The sequence below is a fragment of the Nomascus leucogenys genome, chromosome 13 (genome assembly GCF_006542625.1).
Source record: "Nomascus leucogenys isolate Asia chromosome 13, Asia_NLE_v1, whole genome shotgun sequence".
NCBI classification, from domain to species: domain Eukaryota; kingdom Metazoa; phylum Chordata; class Mammalia; order Primates; family Hylobatidae; genus Nomascus; species Nomascus leucogenys.
The window spans coordinates 7,616,627-7,629,405 of record NC_044393.1 but is presented as its reverse complement, the minus strand read 5'-3'; the positions used below and the strand labels follow the sequence as shown (position 1 = coordinate 7,629,405).

At 48.4% G+C, this 12,779-nt stretch overlaps 3 protein-coding genes across 4 annotated transcripts in view; 2 read left to right on the top strand and 1 right to left on the bottom strand.

Moving 5' to 3' along the window:
* Positions 1-6,671, bottom strand: part of LOC115837920 (beta-1,3-galactosyl-O-glycosyl-glycoprotein beta-1,6-N-acetylglucosaminyltransferase 7) — a 32,814-nt gene extending 26,143 nt beyond the window's left edge. Inside the window, exon 1 of the mRNA XM_030825358.1 lies at positions 6,530-6,671. The gene's annotated coding sequence lies outside the window, so the exon portion shown is untranslated. The remainder of the gene's footprint in view (positions 1-6,529) is intronic.
* The window catches only part of RTF2 (replication termination factor 2), a 59,838-nt gene extending 52,944 nt beyond the window's left edge, over positions 1-6,894 (top strand). The window contains exons 8-10 of one of the 2 annotated variants that reach the window (XM_030825359.1): positions 90-185; positions 1,089-1,299; positions 6,551-6,894. In XM_030825359.1, coding sequence (XP_030681219.1) covers positions 90-185; positions 1,089-1,267 — 275 coding nt within the window. In that variant the 3' untranslated portion in view covers positions 1,268-1,299; positions 6,551-6,894. Of the gene's footprint in view, positions 1-89; positions 186-1,088; positions 1,884-6,550 lie in introns of those variants that run through there. The other variant, XM_003252971.4, reaches the window with a different exon arrangement.
* Positions 5,052-6,897, top strand: LOC100581623 (protein FAM209A). Its single transcript, XM_003252973.4, has 2 exons — positions 5,052-5,809; positions 6,551-6,897. The coding sequence occupies exons 1-2, from the start codon at positions 5,561-5,563 to the stop codon at positions 6,815-6,817; spliced, it is 516 nt and encodes a 171-aa protein (XP_003253021.1). The 5' UTR covers positions 5,052-5,560; the 3' UTR covers positions 6,818-6,897.
* Positions 6,898-12,779: the final 5,882 nt, after the last annotated feature.

Genomic DNA, 12,779 nt, shown 5'->3' with positions numbered 1-12,779 from the left:
TAGCAAAATATGACTCCAGGGCAGTCTGCTAATCTGTTCGTGCTTTGTTTTGCATTGTTTTTGCTTTGCCTACTTTGTTTCTTTTACAGAAGTCCCAGGGCCATCAAAAGTTAAGACAGGGAAGCCTGAAGAAGCCAGTCTTGATTCTAGAGAGAAGAGAAACAACTTGGCTCCCAAAAGCACAGGTGGGTCCTGTTGTAGCTACAGGGAGCTGTTTTGAGAAGGCTGGAAACCCAGGTGGCCGAGTCCAGGTTTCACTGGAGTGGGTGGATGGGAAGCCCAAGCCTGTCCTATGTCATGTCTCTAGAGAGTGCACTGAACTCTCTTTAGCGGGGGGGTAACTAAGAAATATTGAACACACCCTCATCAGGAGCCCTGGCAGGAGTGATGGGGGTCTGGGCACAAATGCTAGTTGTTTAGTTTCCTGTCGAGTAAGCGCTTGGTGCCAAGCAAAAGAGGCTGCGCTGAGAACTGGTTCATGTTGCACAGACTGTCAGATGGACTGTGGCTCAGGGCCTGCAGGGAATGCCCCCAGTTTCTTTACTCTTGGGGCTTTCATGGACTCCACATGTGGCTCTCAGAATCCCCTCTCTGCTGTCTCTTGACCAAGAATCAAAGTTTCTCCTAAAACTCACTCTCTTTAACTCAAAGAAAATACCATTTATTTCACAAAAAGAAAAATACAGATTCATTGTTAAGAGTGTGTGATCTTGTGCTCTAAGTAGCATCCAGGGTGGCTGACAGGCTCCCATCCCGGCTCTACGTGGGATGGCCACTGAGGTTCCTGTGTCCGTTTTCTCCCCTGGAATGCAGGCCCTGCCTCATCAGGACAATCTAAGTCATTCACGGGGCTGGGACCAGTGTCTGCGACAGAGCAAGGAGTAGTTGGTGGGACAGTAAATGATAGATGTGTTGTGCTGTGTCTGCTTTGCTGGAGTTGGCAATTATGATGATGTCCGTCAGCACCCATACAGCCAGCAAGAGAACGTCTTGGGAAAGAGTGACTGATGGGCTTCCCTTCTGATCGATGCAAAGTTTAGAATCATCTTTATCCCAACCCTGACAGTTTTGGCTCTTCATTTTTCTAGCAACAAATGAGAGCTCTTCTGGAAAAGCTGGGAAGCCTCTGTGTGGAGCCACAAAGAGGTCCATCGCTGACAGTGAAGAATCCGAGGCCTACAAGTCTCTCTTTACCACTCACAGCTCCGCCAAGCGCTCCAAGGAGGAGTCTGCCCACTGGGTCACCCACACATCCTACTGCTTCTGAAGCCCGCACTGCCACCGCTCCTGCCCCAGAAGGTTGTTTAGTTTCCACGTAGGCAGGTCGCTGTGCACCTCTGAGTGCACTGCTGTGTGTTCTCTCTATAGCTCTGTGTCATAAAGCTGTCCTGGCCAGCCTTCCAGCTGGTGTGGCCACTCTTGCTGTGAGGCATGTGGGTTCCAGGGGAGACAATGGGGCGGGCTGCACAGTGGCCCGAGGTTATGCTTGCTTCCCCCTGCAGGTGCATTTGGTCCTTTCCACGGCCAGGAAGCCCTGTGGGCTGCACTTTTTATGCTTGCAGTAACAAAAGACTCCGGAGTCCTCACCGGTGCAGAGTTGGCACATATTAACTAAAATTCTAATGATCTTGCTACCAGCAGTAAATCAAGTAGGCCAAGTGAAACTGGGCTTTAGAAAGGATGGATTTCAAATACACTGTGCCCACTAGAAGTTTGAAGGGCCTCGTCCCTCTGCTACAGCCCTGGGAGGAGCCAGGATCCTTGTTGGTCTAGCTGAATACTATTAGGAGAGTGTGCCCCATCTCATCATTTCGAAGATAGCAGAGTCTTACTTGGGCACCCAGTGATTGGGTTCAAAAATAAAGCTGGTCTGCCTCTTCTCTCCTCTGCGTTTTTATCTTTTCTACCTTCTGCTCATGCTTGGGTAAGAACATTGCAGCCGTTGCATTGGTGATTATAGGAGTCATTCCATGAAGTCAGAGGAACCCACCCTTCTCTCCTCCAGCAGATGGTAAAGGGAGAGTTGTACCCAAAAGGAGGTGCATTTTATCTACCTATAAGATGTGTTGACATCAATAGTTACTGAAACTTCTCATGGGACTCCTAATGAAGAACCAGGAACCCCAGGCCTCTGCGTGGCTTTCTACACACGGTGGTGTGACTGAGATAGTGACTGGTTCTCTATACAGACCCCGGGGCCCTGGGTTTCCTTCAGAAGCAGAAGGAGCTGTGGGAGGTGTATGGTGGAAGGTGAGCAGGCAGGTTCTGTGGGGGACACAGACACGTGGGCAGAACTCCAGGGAGAGGCCAGCAAGGGAGAACCATGTGTGGCCCTGCTTTTTCTCAAACCCAGTGTGGTTCCCGGCTTCACGGTGATGGGAAGGTTTGGCCCCAAGGATATTTTGACATTGTGAGTATAGAGCATTTTAATAAAAATTAAGTGATGAGTTTTTGTCATGGACTTTTCCAGAACAAACCTGAACTAGCCATTTAAATTCCACAATTTTCTTTACAGCCAAATTCAACCATTTTCTCATTCTTATTTCCCTTTTTCTTTTTTTTTTCTTTTTTTTTTTTTTTTTAATTTTGAAACAGGGTCTCACTCTGTCATCCAGGCTGGAGTGCAGTGGCATGATCATGGCTCACCATAGCCTCGACCTCCTAGGCTCAGGTGATCCACCCACCTCAGCTTCCCGAGTAGCTGGGATTATAGGTGCGCACTACCGCACCCGGCTAATTCTATTTTTTGTAGAGATGAGGTTTCGCCATGTTGCCCAGGCTGGTCTTAAACTCCTGGACTCAAGCAGTCTTCCCACCTCGGCCTTCCAAAGTGCTGGGATTACAGGCGTGAGCCACCCCGCCTGGGCCCCCTTTTCATTTTGTTAATTTATTTTCACAACAATCAGTTCATTCTTCAATTGGTTAACACTATTTTCTATCACTGTCTCTTCTTCCCTATTTTAATTTTACTGAGAAAACTTGATCAATCCTTTTAGTCACATTTTACTAATTATAGCTTCTGCCATTGTGAGGCATTTTTTTTTTCTTTTAATGACCATTATTTTTGCCAGGTTCAGTTTTCTTAATGTTAGCCTGAATCAGTTTTATTTTGCATTGAGTTTAATGACTGTGTCCATTTTTTTTGGTAACTGAGTCACAGCATCCTCAACACAAAAACTTCAACATCTCAAAGTCCTCTCTTTTGGCCTCTCTGAAATAAACAGGCTGTGGGCCTCCTTCCATCTGCCCTCAGGACCATCCACGCAGGAGGGATCAGGGCTTCCTTGGAGATTTCTAGCCAGCCTTTAATATTTTGCTAAGGCACCACTCTTGAAGGCTCCTGGCCAGCGTGAGGGAAGAAGGTACCTATGATCTGTGTTCCTGCTGGGCGTAAGGCCTCAGTACAGCAGCGGCTGGGGAGGGCTGATCGTTCGCATTGTTTTTAGGGCTCACTGAGCAGCCAAGCACTTGACAGGCTTCTTCCCCTGCGACTCCCCAGCCACCCGGTGCGATGGGAAGATGCCCATCCCCCAGTTTATAGGTGAGGTGCCTGAGGCCCAAAGCAGCGAGGTGAATGGCAGTTCCACCCAGCCACACCGCACCTTCTCCTCATTCAGTCCTTACCAAATGAAGGAATCAGTGGCAGTTGGGGCAGGCTCTGTGGAGTGACAAAGTAGTTCTGCAAGACTATGGCCAGGGGCAGTGGCTCATGCCTGTAATCCTAGCACTTTGGGAGGCCAAGGCATGCAGATCACCTGAGGTCAAAGAGTTTGAGGCCAGCCTGACGAACATGGTGAAACCCTGTCTCCACTAAAAATAAAAACAAATCAGCCAGGTGTTTTGGTGCACACCTGTAATCTCAGCTACTCGGGAGGCTGAGGCAGGAGAATCGCTTGAATCCAGGAGGCGGTGTACAAGCCGTGCGTTCCAGCACCCAGGATTTCTTGTTTCATGTCATTTTAAAGAACTCATGGGTTCAGGTATACCATGGAGTCCTAGGTTTATTCCCAGCCTTGGCCTCAGTTGTCAAGCCAGCTGTTCCTTCTCACTTGGGGGATTCAGCCCCTTCCCATTTTACCCACCACCTAATCATCTCCCCTGCTCTACTCAACCATCTTTTTCTGGAAACTCTTCCTGCGTAACCTAGTTTAGAGCAGTCCCCTTGTGCTAGTCTCTAAAGCTTCCTGTTCTTACACCATTTTAATCAAAGTATACTCTCTCTCTTTTTTTATTTTCTTCCTGAGATGGAGTCTCACTCTGTTGCCCGGGCTAGAGTGCAGTGGTGCGATCTCAGCTCACTGCAACCTCTGCCTCCCAGGTTCAAGCAATTCTCCTGCCTCAGCTTCCCAAGTAGCTGGGCCTACAGGCATACACCACCATGCCAGGCTAATTTTTGTATTTTTAGTAGACATGGGGTTTCACCATGTTGGCCAGGCTATTCTCGAACTCCTGACCTCAGGTGACCCACCTGCCTTGGCTTCCCGAAGTGCTGGGATTACAGGTGTGAGCCACCACACCCAGCCCAAAGTATACTCTTAACCCAGGGTGGGCACACACTGCTACAGTCAGTGATGGTGTGAGGTAATACTGAGTGGTGGGGACTGTGGAGGGCATATGGCCACCTAAAGGACGGTTTCACTTGGCTGCAGCAGAGAGACTGGTTCTATGAGGGTTTGCACCCATTGTTTTTGGACCTCCCATATTTTCAAAAGAAGCCAGAATGTGGAGTTTTAAAGTGAAATGCCCCCCAATATTTAAGTACTGACAATTTTTAAAAGCAACGTAGGCCAAACAAAACACATAGGTGAGCCGGGCGCAGTGGCTCACGCCTGTAATCCCAACACTTTAGGAGGCCGAGGCAGGTGGATCACCTGAGGTCGGAAGTTCGAGACCAGCCTGACCAACATGGAGAAACCCCGTCTCTACTAAAAATACAAAGTTAGCCAAGCGTGGTGGCGGGTGCCTGTAATCCCAGCTACTCGAGAGGCTGAGGCAGGAGAATGGCTTGAACCCGGGAGGCAGAGGTTGCGGTGAGCTGAGAATCACGCCATTGCATTCCCGTCTGGGCAACAAGAGCAAAACTCCATCCCCCGCAAAAAAAGTTTTTGTTTGTTTGAGCCATATAGGTGGCTCCAAATTTGTAGGTGGCCTGTGGTTTAATGTCTTTCTCTCCCATTTAACTCAGCTCCACGGGGCACATGGCATCTCCCTCTGCTCATCACAATGTCTGGATCAAACAAATGAAAAACAAAAACATGATGGCCTCTCTCGGCAAAGCTCCAGGGTTGGAAAGAGTCTCCTGGCAGGGAATTGGCACCCCGTCATGCCCATCCTCTCTCTCTTACTGCCTGCTGGAAATGCCCCCATCTCCCTTTGAGTCCTCCTCCCAGGCGACCCCTGTGACCTGTAACCTCTGTCCTGAAATCATCACAATGGCCAGGGTGGCCTCAGCTCAGGGCCTCTGTGACATCACCAAGGGCCTGGCACCAGGTGCCCAGTCTCCCAGGTGCGAGGGCAAGCAAACCCATCATGAGAACTCCCTTCCCCACCTCTGCTCACCATGTGGACACTGAAATGGTCCCTGGTCCTGCTTCTGTGTCTCACCTGCAGCTGTGCCTCTATGTTCTCTTCTCTGAGAGAGAAAACTAGCAAACCCCAGGGGAAGGTGCAGTACAGAGAGCACTTTCGGATTCGGCAGAATCTACCAGAGCACACCCAAGGCTGGCTGGGGAGCAAATGGCTCTGGCTTTTGTTTGTTGTTGTGCTGTTTGTGATACTGAAGTATCAAAGAGATAGTGAGAAGAATAAGGTAAGGATGGCTCCATTTTTTTTACACCATATTGATTCAATCTCAGGAGTCTCAGGGAAACGGATGTTCTAGTGAGTCTAGGCAGGACCGTTGGATATAATGAACCGACCTCATGTCCTGGGCAAAGCTGGCAAATTCACTTCATGATGTATCCTTAGTGAAGACAACAGTCCCCCGATCCACAGATACTGGGACAAACAGTGGAAGGTGACCTCTGCTTACTGGCTCACAGATTTTCTGCTTAGATGGATTTTTTCAAATGTAAGATTCAAGAACTTATGGTGTGTTTCAGAAGGTCAAAATTATTCACAGGGCCAGATTCACTGTCCCCTGCTTTTTAAATTCTTGCTAATGTTTGACTTACTACAAAATCCTGAGCTAAATGGAAATGGTATCGTTATCCCAACGAAATATGAGACCTGTGCTGAAGAGATAAAGGTGTAAGGTAGTTTGGGCTGGTCCTCAAAGTGACCACAGACAACTCTTTCAGGTAGAAAGGGAAGGGGAGGGAAAGTGTGTCCTCCCCTAGAAAGACCCAGCACTTCATAATCCTGTGCCCGAACCGATGAGAGCAGGGATCGGCGAACCCTTCCTGTAAAGGGCCAGGGGGGGTGTGAAGAGTTTCAGCTTTGTGGGCAGTATGGTCTTCCTTGCAACTACTCCAGTCTGCTGTTGTAGATGAACTGTGTCAAAACCAGCAAAGTTCACAGTATTACTCACCTTGAGTATCTTTCTTGACAGGAGCAGAGTCCTCCTGGCCTTCGAGGCAGCCAATTTCACTCTCCATTAAAGAAAAAAAGAAATGCTTCCCCCAACAAAGACTGTGCATTCAATACCTTAATCGAACTCGAGGTGGAGCTTACGAAATTTATGTCCAAAGTGCGGAATCTTAAAGGTGCCATGGCAACAGGCAGTGGCAGTAACCTCAGGCTTCGAAAGTCAGAGATGCCTGCAGATCCACGGCATATCACGATCTGTGACATATGGGGAGAAGACAGCTCTAGCTGAATGGATTTGTGTCAGGAGAGAAATAAGTTGAGTATTGACAAACTGTATGCAAACTAATAAAACTATTCTGAAGAAAAGAACTTCCACGTTTGAGATCTTGCTTCTTTTCTTTTTTTCACTAGAAGAAAAAGTGAATGTGAGACCAGTAGCCATAGCAGTGATGATTTTGTTTTTGCCTCTCTCACGTCCTCTAGAGCTGTGGGTGGTGAGAAGAGCACCGAAAGCTACATAATAGTACGTGATGAGCTCGTGCTTCCGTGCAATGGCTGCGGGTGGACGATGGAATTAGGGAAATCTGGGATAAGATGCTAATGTCATTTCCATACAAACTCTCGCTCTCTATAGTATCTATTTGTGCAAGATACAGAACTGCTTTTTATCTTTGATATATTACAAAAGACGGCGTTAATGATAGTTTTAAAATGGTAAAATGATTCAATTAGGAGGGGTGTATTCTAGAGTTATCTGATTCCCTCACCACAAGAGTCATTTCACTCATTCCATTTCAAAGGTTCCATATATTGACTTTTCCTTCTACCACACTAGCAGTTACATTTGTCAATAATTGGATTAAAAAAAAAAAAAAGGGGATGAGGCAGGAGAATCGCTCGAACCCAGGAGGCAGAGGTTGCAGTGAGATCGCACCACTGCACTCCAGCCTGGGTGACAGAGCGAGACTCCATCTCAAAAGAAAAAAAAGAGAGGCCAGGCACGGTGGCTCACACCTGTAATCTTAGCCCATTGGGAGGTCGAGGCAGGAGGACTGATTGAGCCCAGGAGTTTGAAACCACCCTGGGCAACATAGTGAGACCCCATCTCTATTATTTTAAATTAACAAAAAAGAAAAGGGAGAAAGAATTTATTCATTCTATGCCATTGGAGTTTTGGATACAAATGTGCTAACCAGGGGCTCCCAGATTAGTTGACATGTTCTTTATCCTACTTATTCAAAATGTGGGTATTTTACATGTTACTGTGGCTGATGGCATCTCTGTACATACTTAGGTGCTTGCCTAATGGTGATTTCAGTTTTCCTCTGTCCTACATTCTTTATTGATTGGAATTCTGCTATAAGAAGAGCTGTTCCTTCGCCGATGATTGATGGATGGATTTCTGTATGGACTTACAGGTGTTTTTTTGTTATTATTTTCTGGCTCCGCCTTTCCCACCTTTGGCATTAGGAGCCCCTTCGGTTTGGCACTTGTGTTCTGTGAGCAAGCTCCTTCCTCTTTTGAGCAATTCCTTACTTTCTGGCAACCCAAGATGCTCCATGCTCATCTGGTTTATTGCCTGCCTTCATCCTGGAATCAGCCACTTCCCCAAGGGGCCAGGTTCCCTTTCTTGGAGAATGGTGACCCGCCCTCCTGCAGCCAGGATCATGACTCATCTTAAAATCCTTCATTTAATTCATCTGCAAAATGTCTCTTGCCACATGAACAGCAGGCCCACAGCTCCCAGGAATTAGTGCATAGGCATCTCTGGGGCCGGTACCCAGTTGACCAGTGCTGTCACCCTCACAAGCATCAAAGTCACCCAGGGCCCAGGGAAGACCAAGACCATGAGGCAGGAGGCCATGGCTTCTGCGGCTGCAGCAGAAGCAGGAAAGGGAGGCAGGGCAGACAGCAGCCCAGACGCCTGGGGCCTCAGGGGAAGGAGGCCCTGTCTCGAAGGCATAGGCGCCCCTCAAGGGTCCCAACCCCGGGCCCTGAAGGGTGGGCAGCATCTTCCCGGGAAGAATGTGGTGGCTGGGCATGGTGGCTCATGTCTGTAATCCCAGCACTTTGGGAGGCCAAGGTGGACAGATCACCTGAGGTCAAGAGTTCAAGGCCAGCCTGGCCAACATGGTGAAAGCCCCGTCTCTATCAAAAATACAAAAATTAGCTGGGCATGGTGGAAGACACCTGTAATCCCAGCTACTCAGGAGGCTGAGGCAGGAGAATCACTTGAACCCAGGAGGTGGAGGTGGCAGTGAGCTGAGATTGCACCATTGCACTCCAGCCTGGGCAACAGAGCTAGACTCTGTCTCAAAAAAATAAATAAAAAGAATGGTTACCCAGGTGCGGTGGTGTGCACCTGTGGTCCCAGCTACTTGGGAGGCTAAGGTAGGAGCATCTTTTGGGTCTGGGAGGTCGAGGCTGCAGTGAGCCATGATTGCACCATGGTACTACAGCCTAGGTGGTGGCCTGAGACCCTGTCTTCAAAATAAAAATAAAAACAATGTTTGGGGGCTGGGCAAAGTGATTCTCACTTGTAATCTTAGCACTATGGGAGATTGGGGAAGGCAGATCACTTGAGCCCAGAGATTCAAGACCACTCTGCAAAACATGGCAAAACCCTCTCTACAAAAAAAAAAAAAAAAAAAAATTAGCCGGGCGTGGTTGCATGCACCTGTAGTCCCAGCTACTCAGGAGGTTGAGGTGGGAGGATCCCTTGAGCCCAGGAGGTGGAGGTTGCAGTGAGCTATGATTGCACCACTGCATTCCAGCCTGGGTGACAGAGCCAGACCTTGTGTCAAAAAAAAAAAAGTTGGGGTGCTTTAGTCCTTAGGAAACAGAATCTCTCTCTCTGACTTTCTGTCCTCCTTTCCCTGCCCAAGGTAGGACTCTAATCTGATTGGGAGCCCAAAGACCTCATTCGAGAGGGTCATGCTGCATACCCTAGAGGAAGGAAAGCCGCACAGAGAGACCAAGAGGAATCTGGACAGGTCCTGATGGGTTCCCCAATCAGTCAGTTAATATAAGATCTTATCAATTTTTGGCCCAATCACATTTCTTCATGATTGTGCGTCATGCCTGTTTAATGAAGCTGCCATTAAAACCTAAAAGAAGGCCCGGCATGGTGGCTCACACCTGTAATCTCAGCACTTTGGGAGGCCGAGGTGGGCGAATCACCTGAGGTCAGGAGTTTGAGACCAACCTGGCCAACAAGGTGAAACTCTGTCTCTACTAAAAATACAAAATTAGCCAGGCACAGTGGTGCCCGCCTGCAATCCCAGCTACTTGGGAGGCTGAGGCAGGAGAATCGCTTGAACCCAGGAGGTGGAGGTTGCAGTGAGCCAATATTGTGCCACTGCACTACAGCCTGAGTGACAGAGTGAGACCCTGTTTCAAAAAAAAGGAAAAAAATTATTCTTGGGCTGGATGTGGTGGCTCACACCTGTAATCCCAGCACTTTGGGAGGCCAAGGTAGGCGGATCACCCAAGGTCAGGAGTTCAAGACCACCCTGGCCAACAAAGTGAAACCCTGTCTCTACTAAAAATACAAAAATTAGCGAAGCATGGTGGTGGGTGCCTGTAATCCCAGCTACTTGGGAGACTGAGGCAGGAGAATTGCTTGAACCCTGGAGGCAGAGGCTGCAGTGAACTGAGATTGCGCCATTGCACTCCAGTGGGTGACAGCGAGACTCCATCTCAAAAATAATAATAATAATTAAAAAATAAAAATACAGTCCTGGCACAGGGGCTCACTCCTGTAATCCCAGCATTTTGGGAGGCCGAGGCAGGCGAATCACCTAAGGTCAGGAGTTTGAGACCAGCCTGGCCAACATGGTGAAACCTCATCTGTACTAAAAATACAAAAATTAGTTGGGTGTGGTGACGTGCGCCTATAATCCCAGCTACTCAGGAGGCTGAGGCAGGAGAATCTCTTGAACCCAGGAGGTGGAAGTTGCAGTGAGCCAAGATCGCCCCATTGCACTCCAGCCTGGGCGACAGAGTGAGACTCCATCTCAAAAAAAGAATAAATAAATAAATAACAAATACAAATACAAAAACTAGGCAGGCATGATGGCATGCACCTGTAGTCCCAGGTACTCAGGAGGCCGAGGAGTGAGAATCACTTGAACCTGAGAGGCGGAGGTTGCAGTGAGCTGACATAGTGCCCCTGCACTCCAGCCTGGGCGACACAGCAAGACTCTGTCTTAAAACAGCAAAAACAACAAAAATCCACTCAATCACCCACCCACCCACCCATCCATCCATCCAACCATCCACCCATCCATCCATCCATTCATCCATCCACCCACCCACGCACCCATCCATCCAACCATCCACCCATCCATCCGTCCATTCATCCATCCACCCACCCACTAACCCATCCATCCATCTACCCTCCCACCCATTCATCCATCCATTCAACAACATACTGAGTATCTACTGTACGCCATTTTGGCAAGAAGCAGGAATGGAGGACAAAGTCGTAGGCAGGAAAAGGATTCTGGAAAAGTGGTCCAGGCAAACATCAGGACAAAGGGAAGAGTTTGCTCAAGTTTGTCATATGGAGGAGCAGAGAGGATGCTGGCAGGGCAGGTGGGAATGGAGGAAGTTGGGTTTGCTGGGTTGATAAGGGCCAGATCAGACATCATTTTACAGAAGGATTCATTGAGCAACTATGGTATATACCACATGTGTTCTTTTCTTTTTCCCCTAGACTGCTCAGCAGAATTTATTTTTTTTAGAGACAGAATCTTGCTCTGTTGCCCAGGTTATAGTGCAATGTCATCATCTGAGCTCATTGCAGCCGCAACTCCTGGGCTCGAGCAATTCTCCTGCCTCAGCCTCCCAAGTAGCTAAGATTACAGGCATGCGCCACCACACTCAGCTAATTTTTTTTTTTTTTTGTATGTTTAGTAGAGACAGTGTTTCACCATGTTGGTCAGGCTGGTCTCGAACTCCTAACCTCAGATGATCTGCCCACATTGGCCTCCCAAAGTGCTGGGATTACAGGCATGAGCCACTGCCCCTGGCCATAGCTTGTAGAACTTCTTTGTCGCTCCACAGAGCTGAATACAATTTAAGGCACAGCGAAGGTGCCCAGCAGACCCTTGATTATTTCTTATGCAGCATAAAGTTCTGCTCCTCGGGAGTAAATCTGCGAATCAGAGCCTTCCTCAGGAAGATAGCTCTACAGATGACCCAGGGGAACAAGTACAAGCTGTGCGTTCCAGCACCCAGGATTTCTTGTTTCATGTCATTTTAAAGAACTCATGGGTTCAGGTATACTGTGGAGTCCTAGGTTTATTCCCAGCCTTGGCGTCAGTTGTCAAGCCAGCTGTTCCTTCTCACTTGGGGGATTCAGCCCCTTCCCATTTTACCCACCACCTCCTAATCATCTCCCCTGCTCTACTCAACCATCTTTTTCTGGAAACTCTTCCTGCATAACCTAGTTTAGAGCAGTCCCCTTGTGCTAGTCTCTAAAGCTTCCTGTTCTTATCAAAATCATTTTTTCTTTTCTTTCTTTTTTTTTTTTTTTGAGATGGAGTTTTGCTCTTGTTGCCCAGGCTGGAGTGCAATGGCACGATCTCAGCTCACTGCAACCTCTGCCTCCCAGGTTCAAGCAATTCTCCTGCCTCAGCCTCCCGAGTAGCTGGGATTACAGGCATGCACCACCATGCCCAGCTAATTTTTTTGTATTTTTAGTAGAGACGGGGTTTCTCCATGTTGGCTTGGCTGGTCTCAAACTCTCGACCTTAGGTGATCCGCCCACCTCAGCCTCCCAAAGTGCTGGGATTACAGGCATGAGCCACCGTGCCCGGCCTCTTATCACAATTTTAATCAAACTATACTCTTTTTTCTTTTCTGAGACACAGTCTCACTCTGTCACCCAGGCTGGAGTAGAGTGTCTCGATCTCAGCTCACTGCAACCTCTGCCTCCCAGGTTCAAATGATTTTCCTGCCTCAGCCTCCCAAGTAGCTGAGATTACAGGCATGCATTGCCACGCCTGGCTAATTTTTGTATTTTTAGTAGAGATGGGGTCTCGCCATCTCTACTAAAGAGATGGGGTTTAGTAGAGATGGGGTTGGCCGGGTTGGTCTGGAACTCCTGACCTCAGGTGATCTGCCCACCCCGGCCTCCCAAAGTGCTGGGATAACAGGTGTGAGCCACTGTGCCTGGCCCAATGTATACTCTTTTTTTTTCTTTTCTTTTTTTTTTTTTTGAGACCGAGCCCTGCTCTGTTGCCCAG

Excerpts from the sequence above, each read along its gene's own strand:
- LOC100581623 (XM_003252973.4), top strand. The coding sequence starts at position 5,561 with ATGTGGACACTGAAATGGTCCCTGGTCCTGCTTCTGTGTCTCACCTGC. Across the intron at positions 5,810-6,550 it reads GAGATAGTGAGAAGAATAAG|GAGCAGAGTCCTCCTGGCCT; the intron begins GTAAGGATGGCT and ends CTTTCTTGACAG.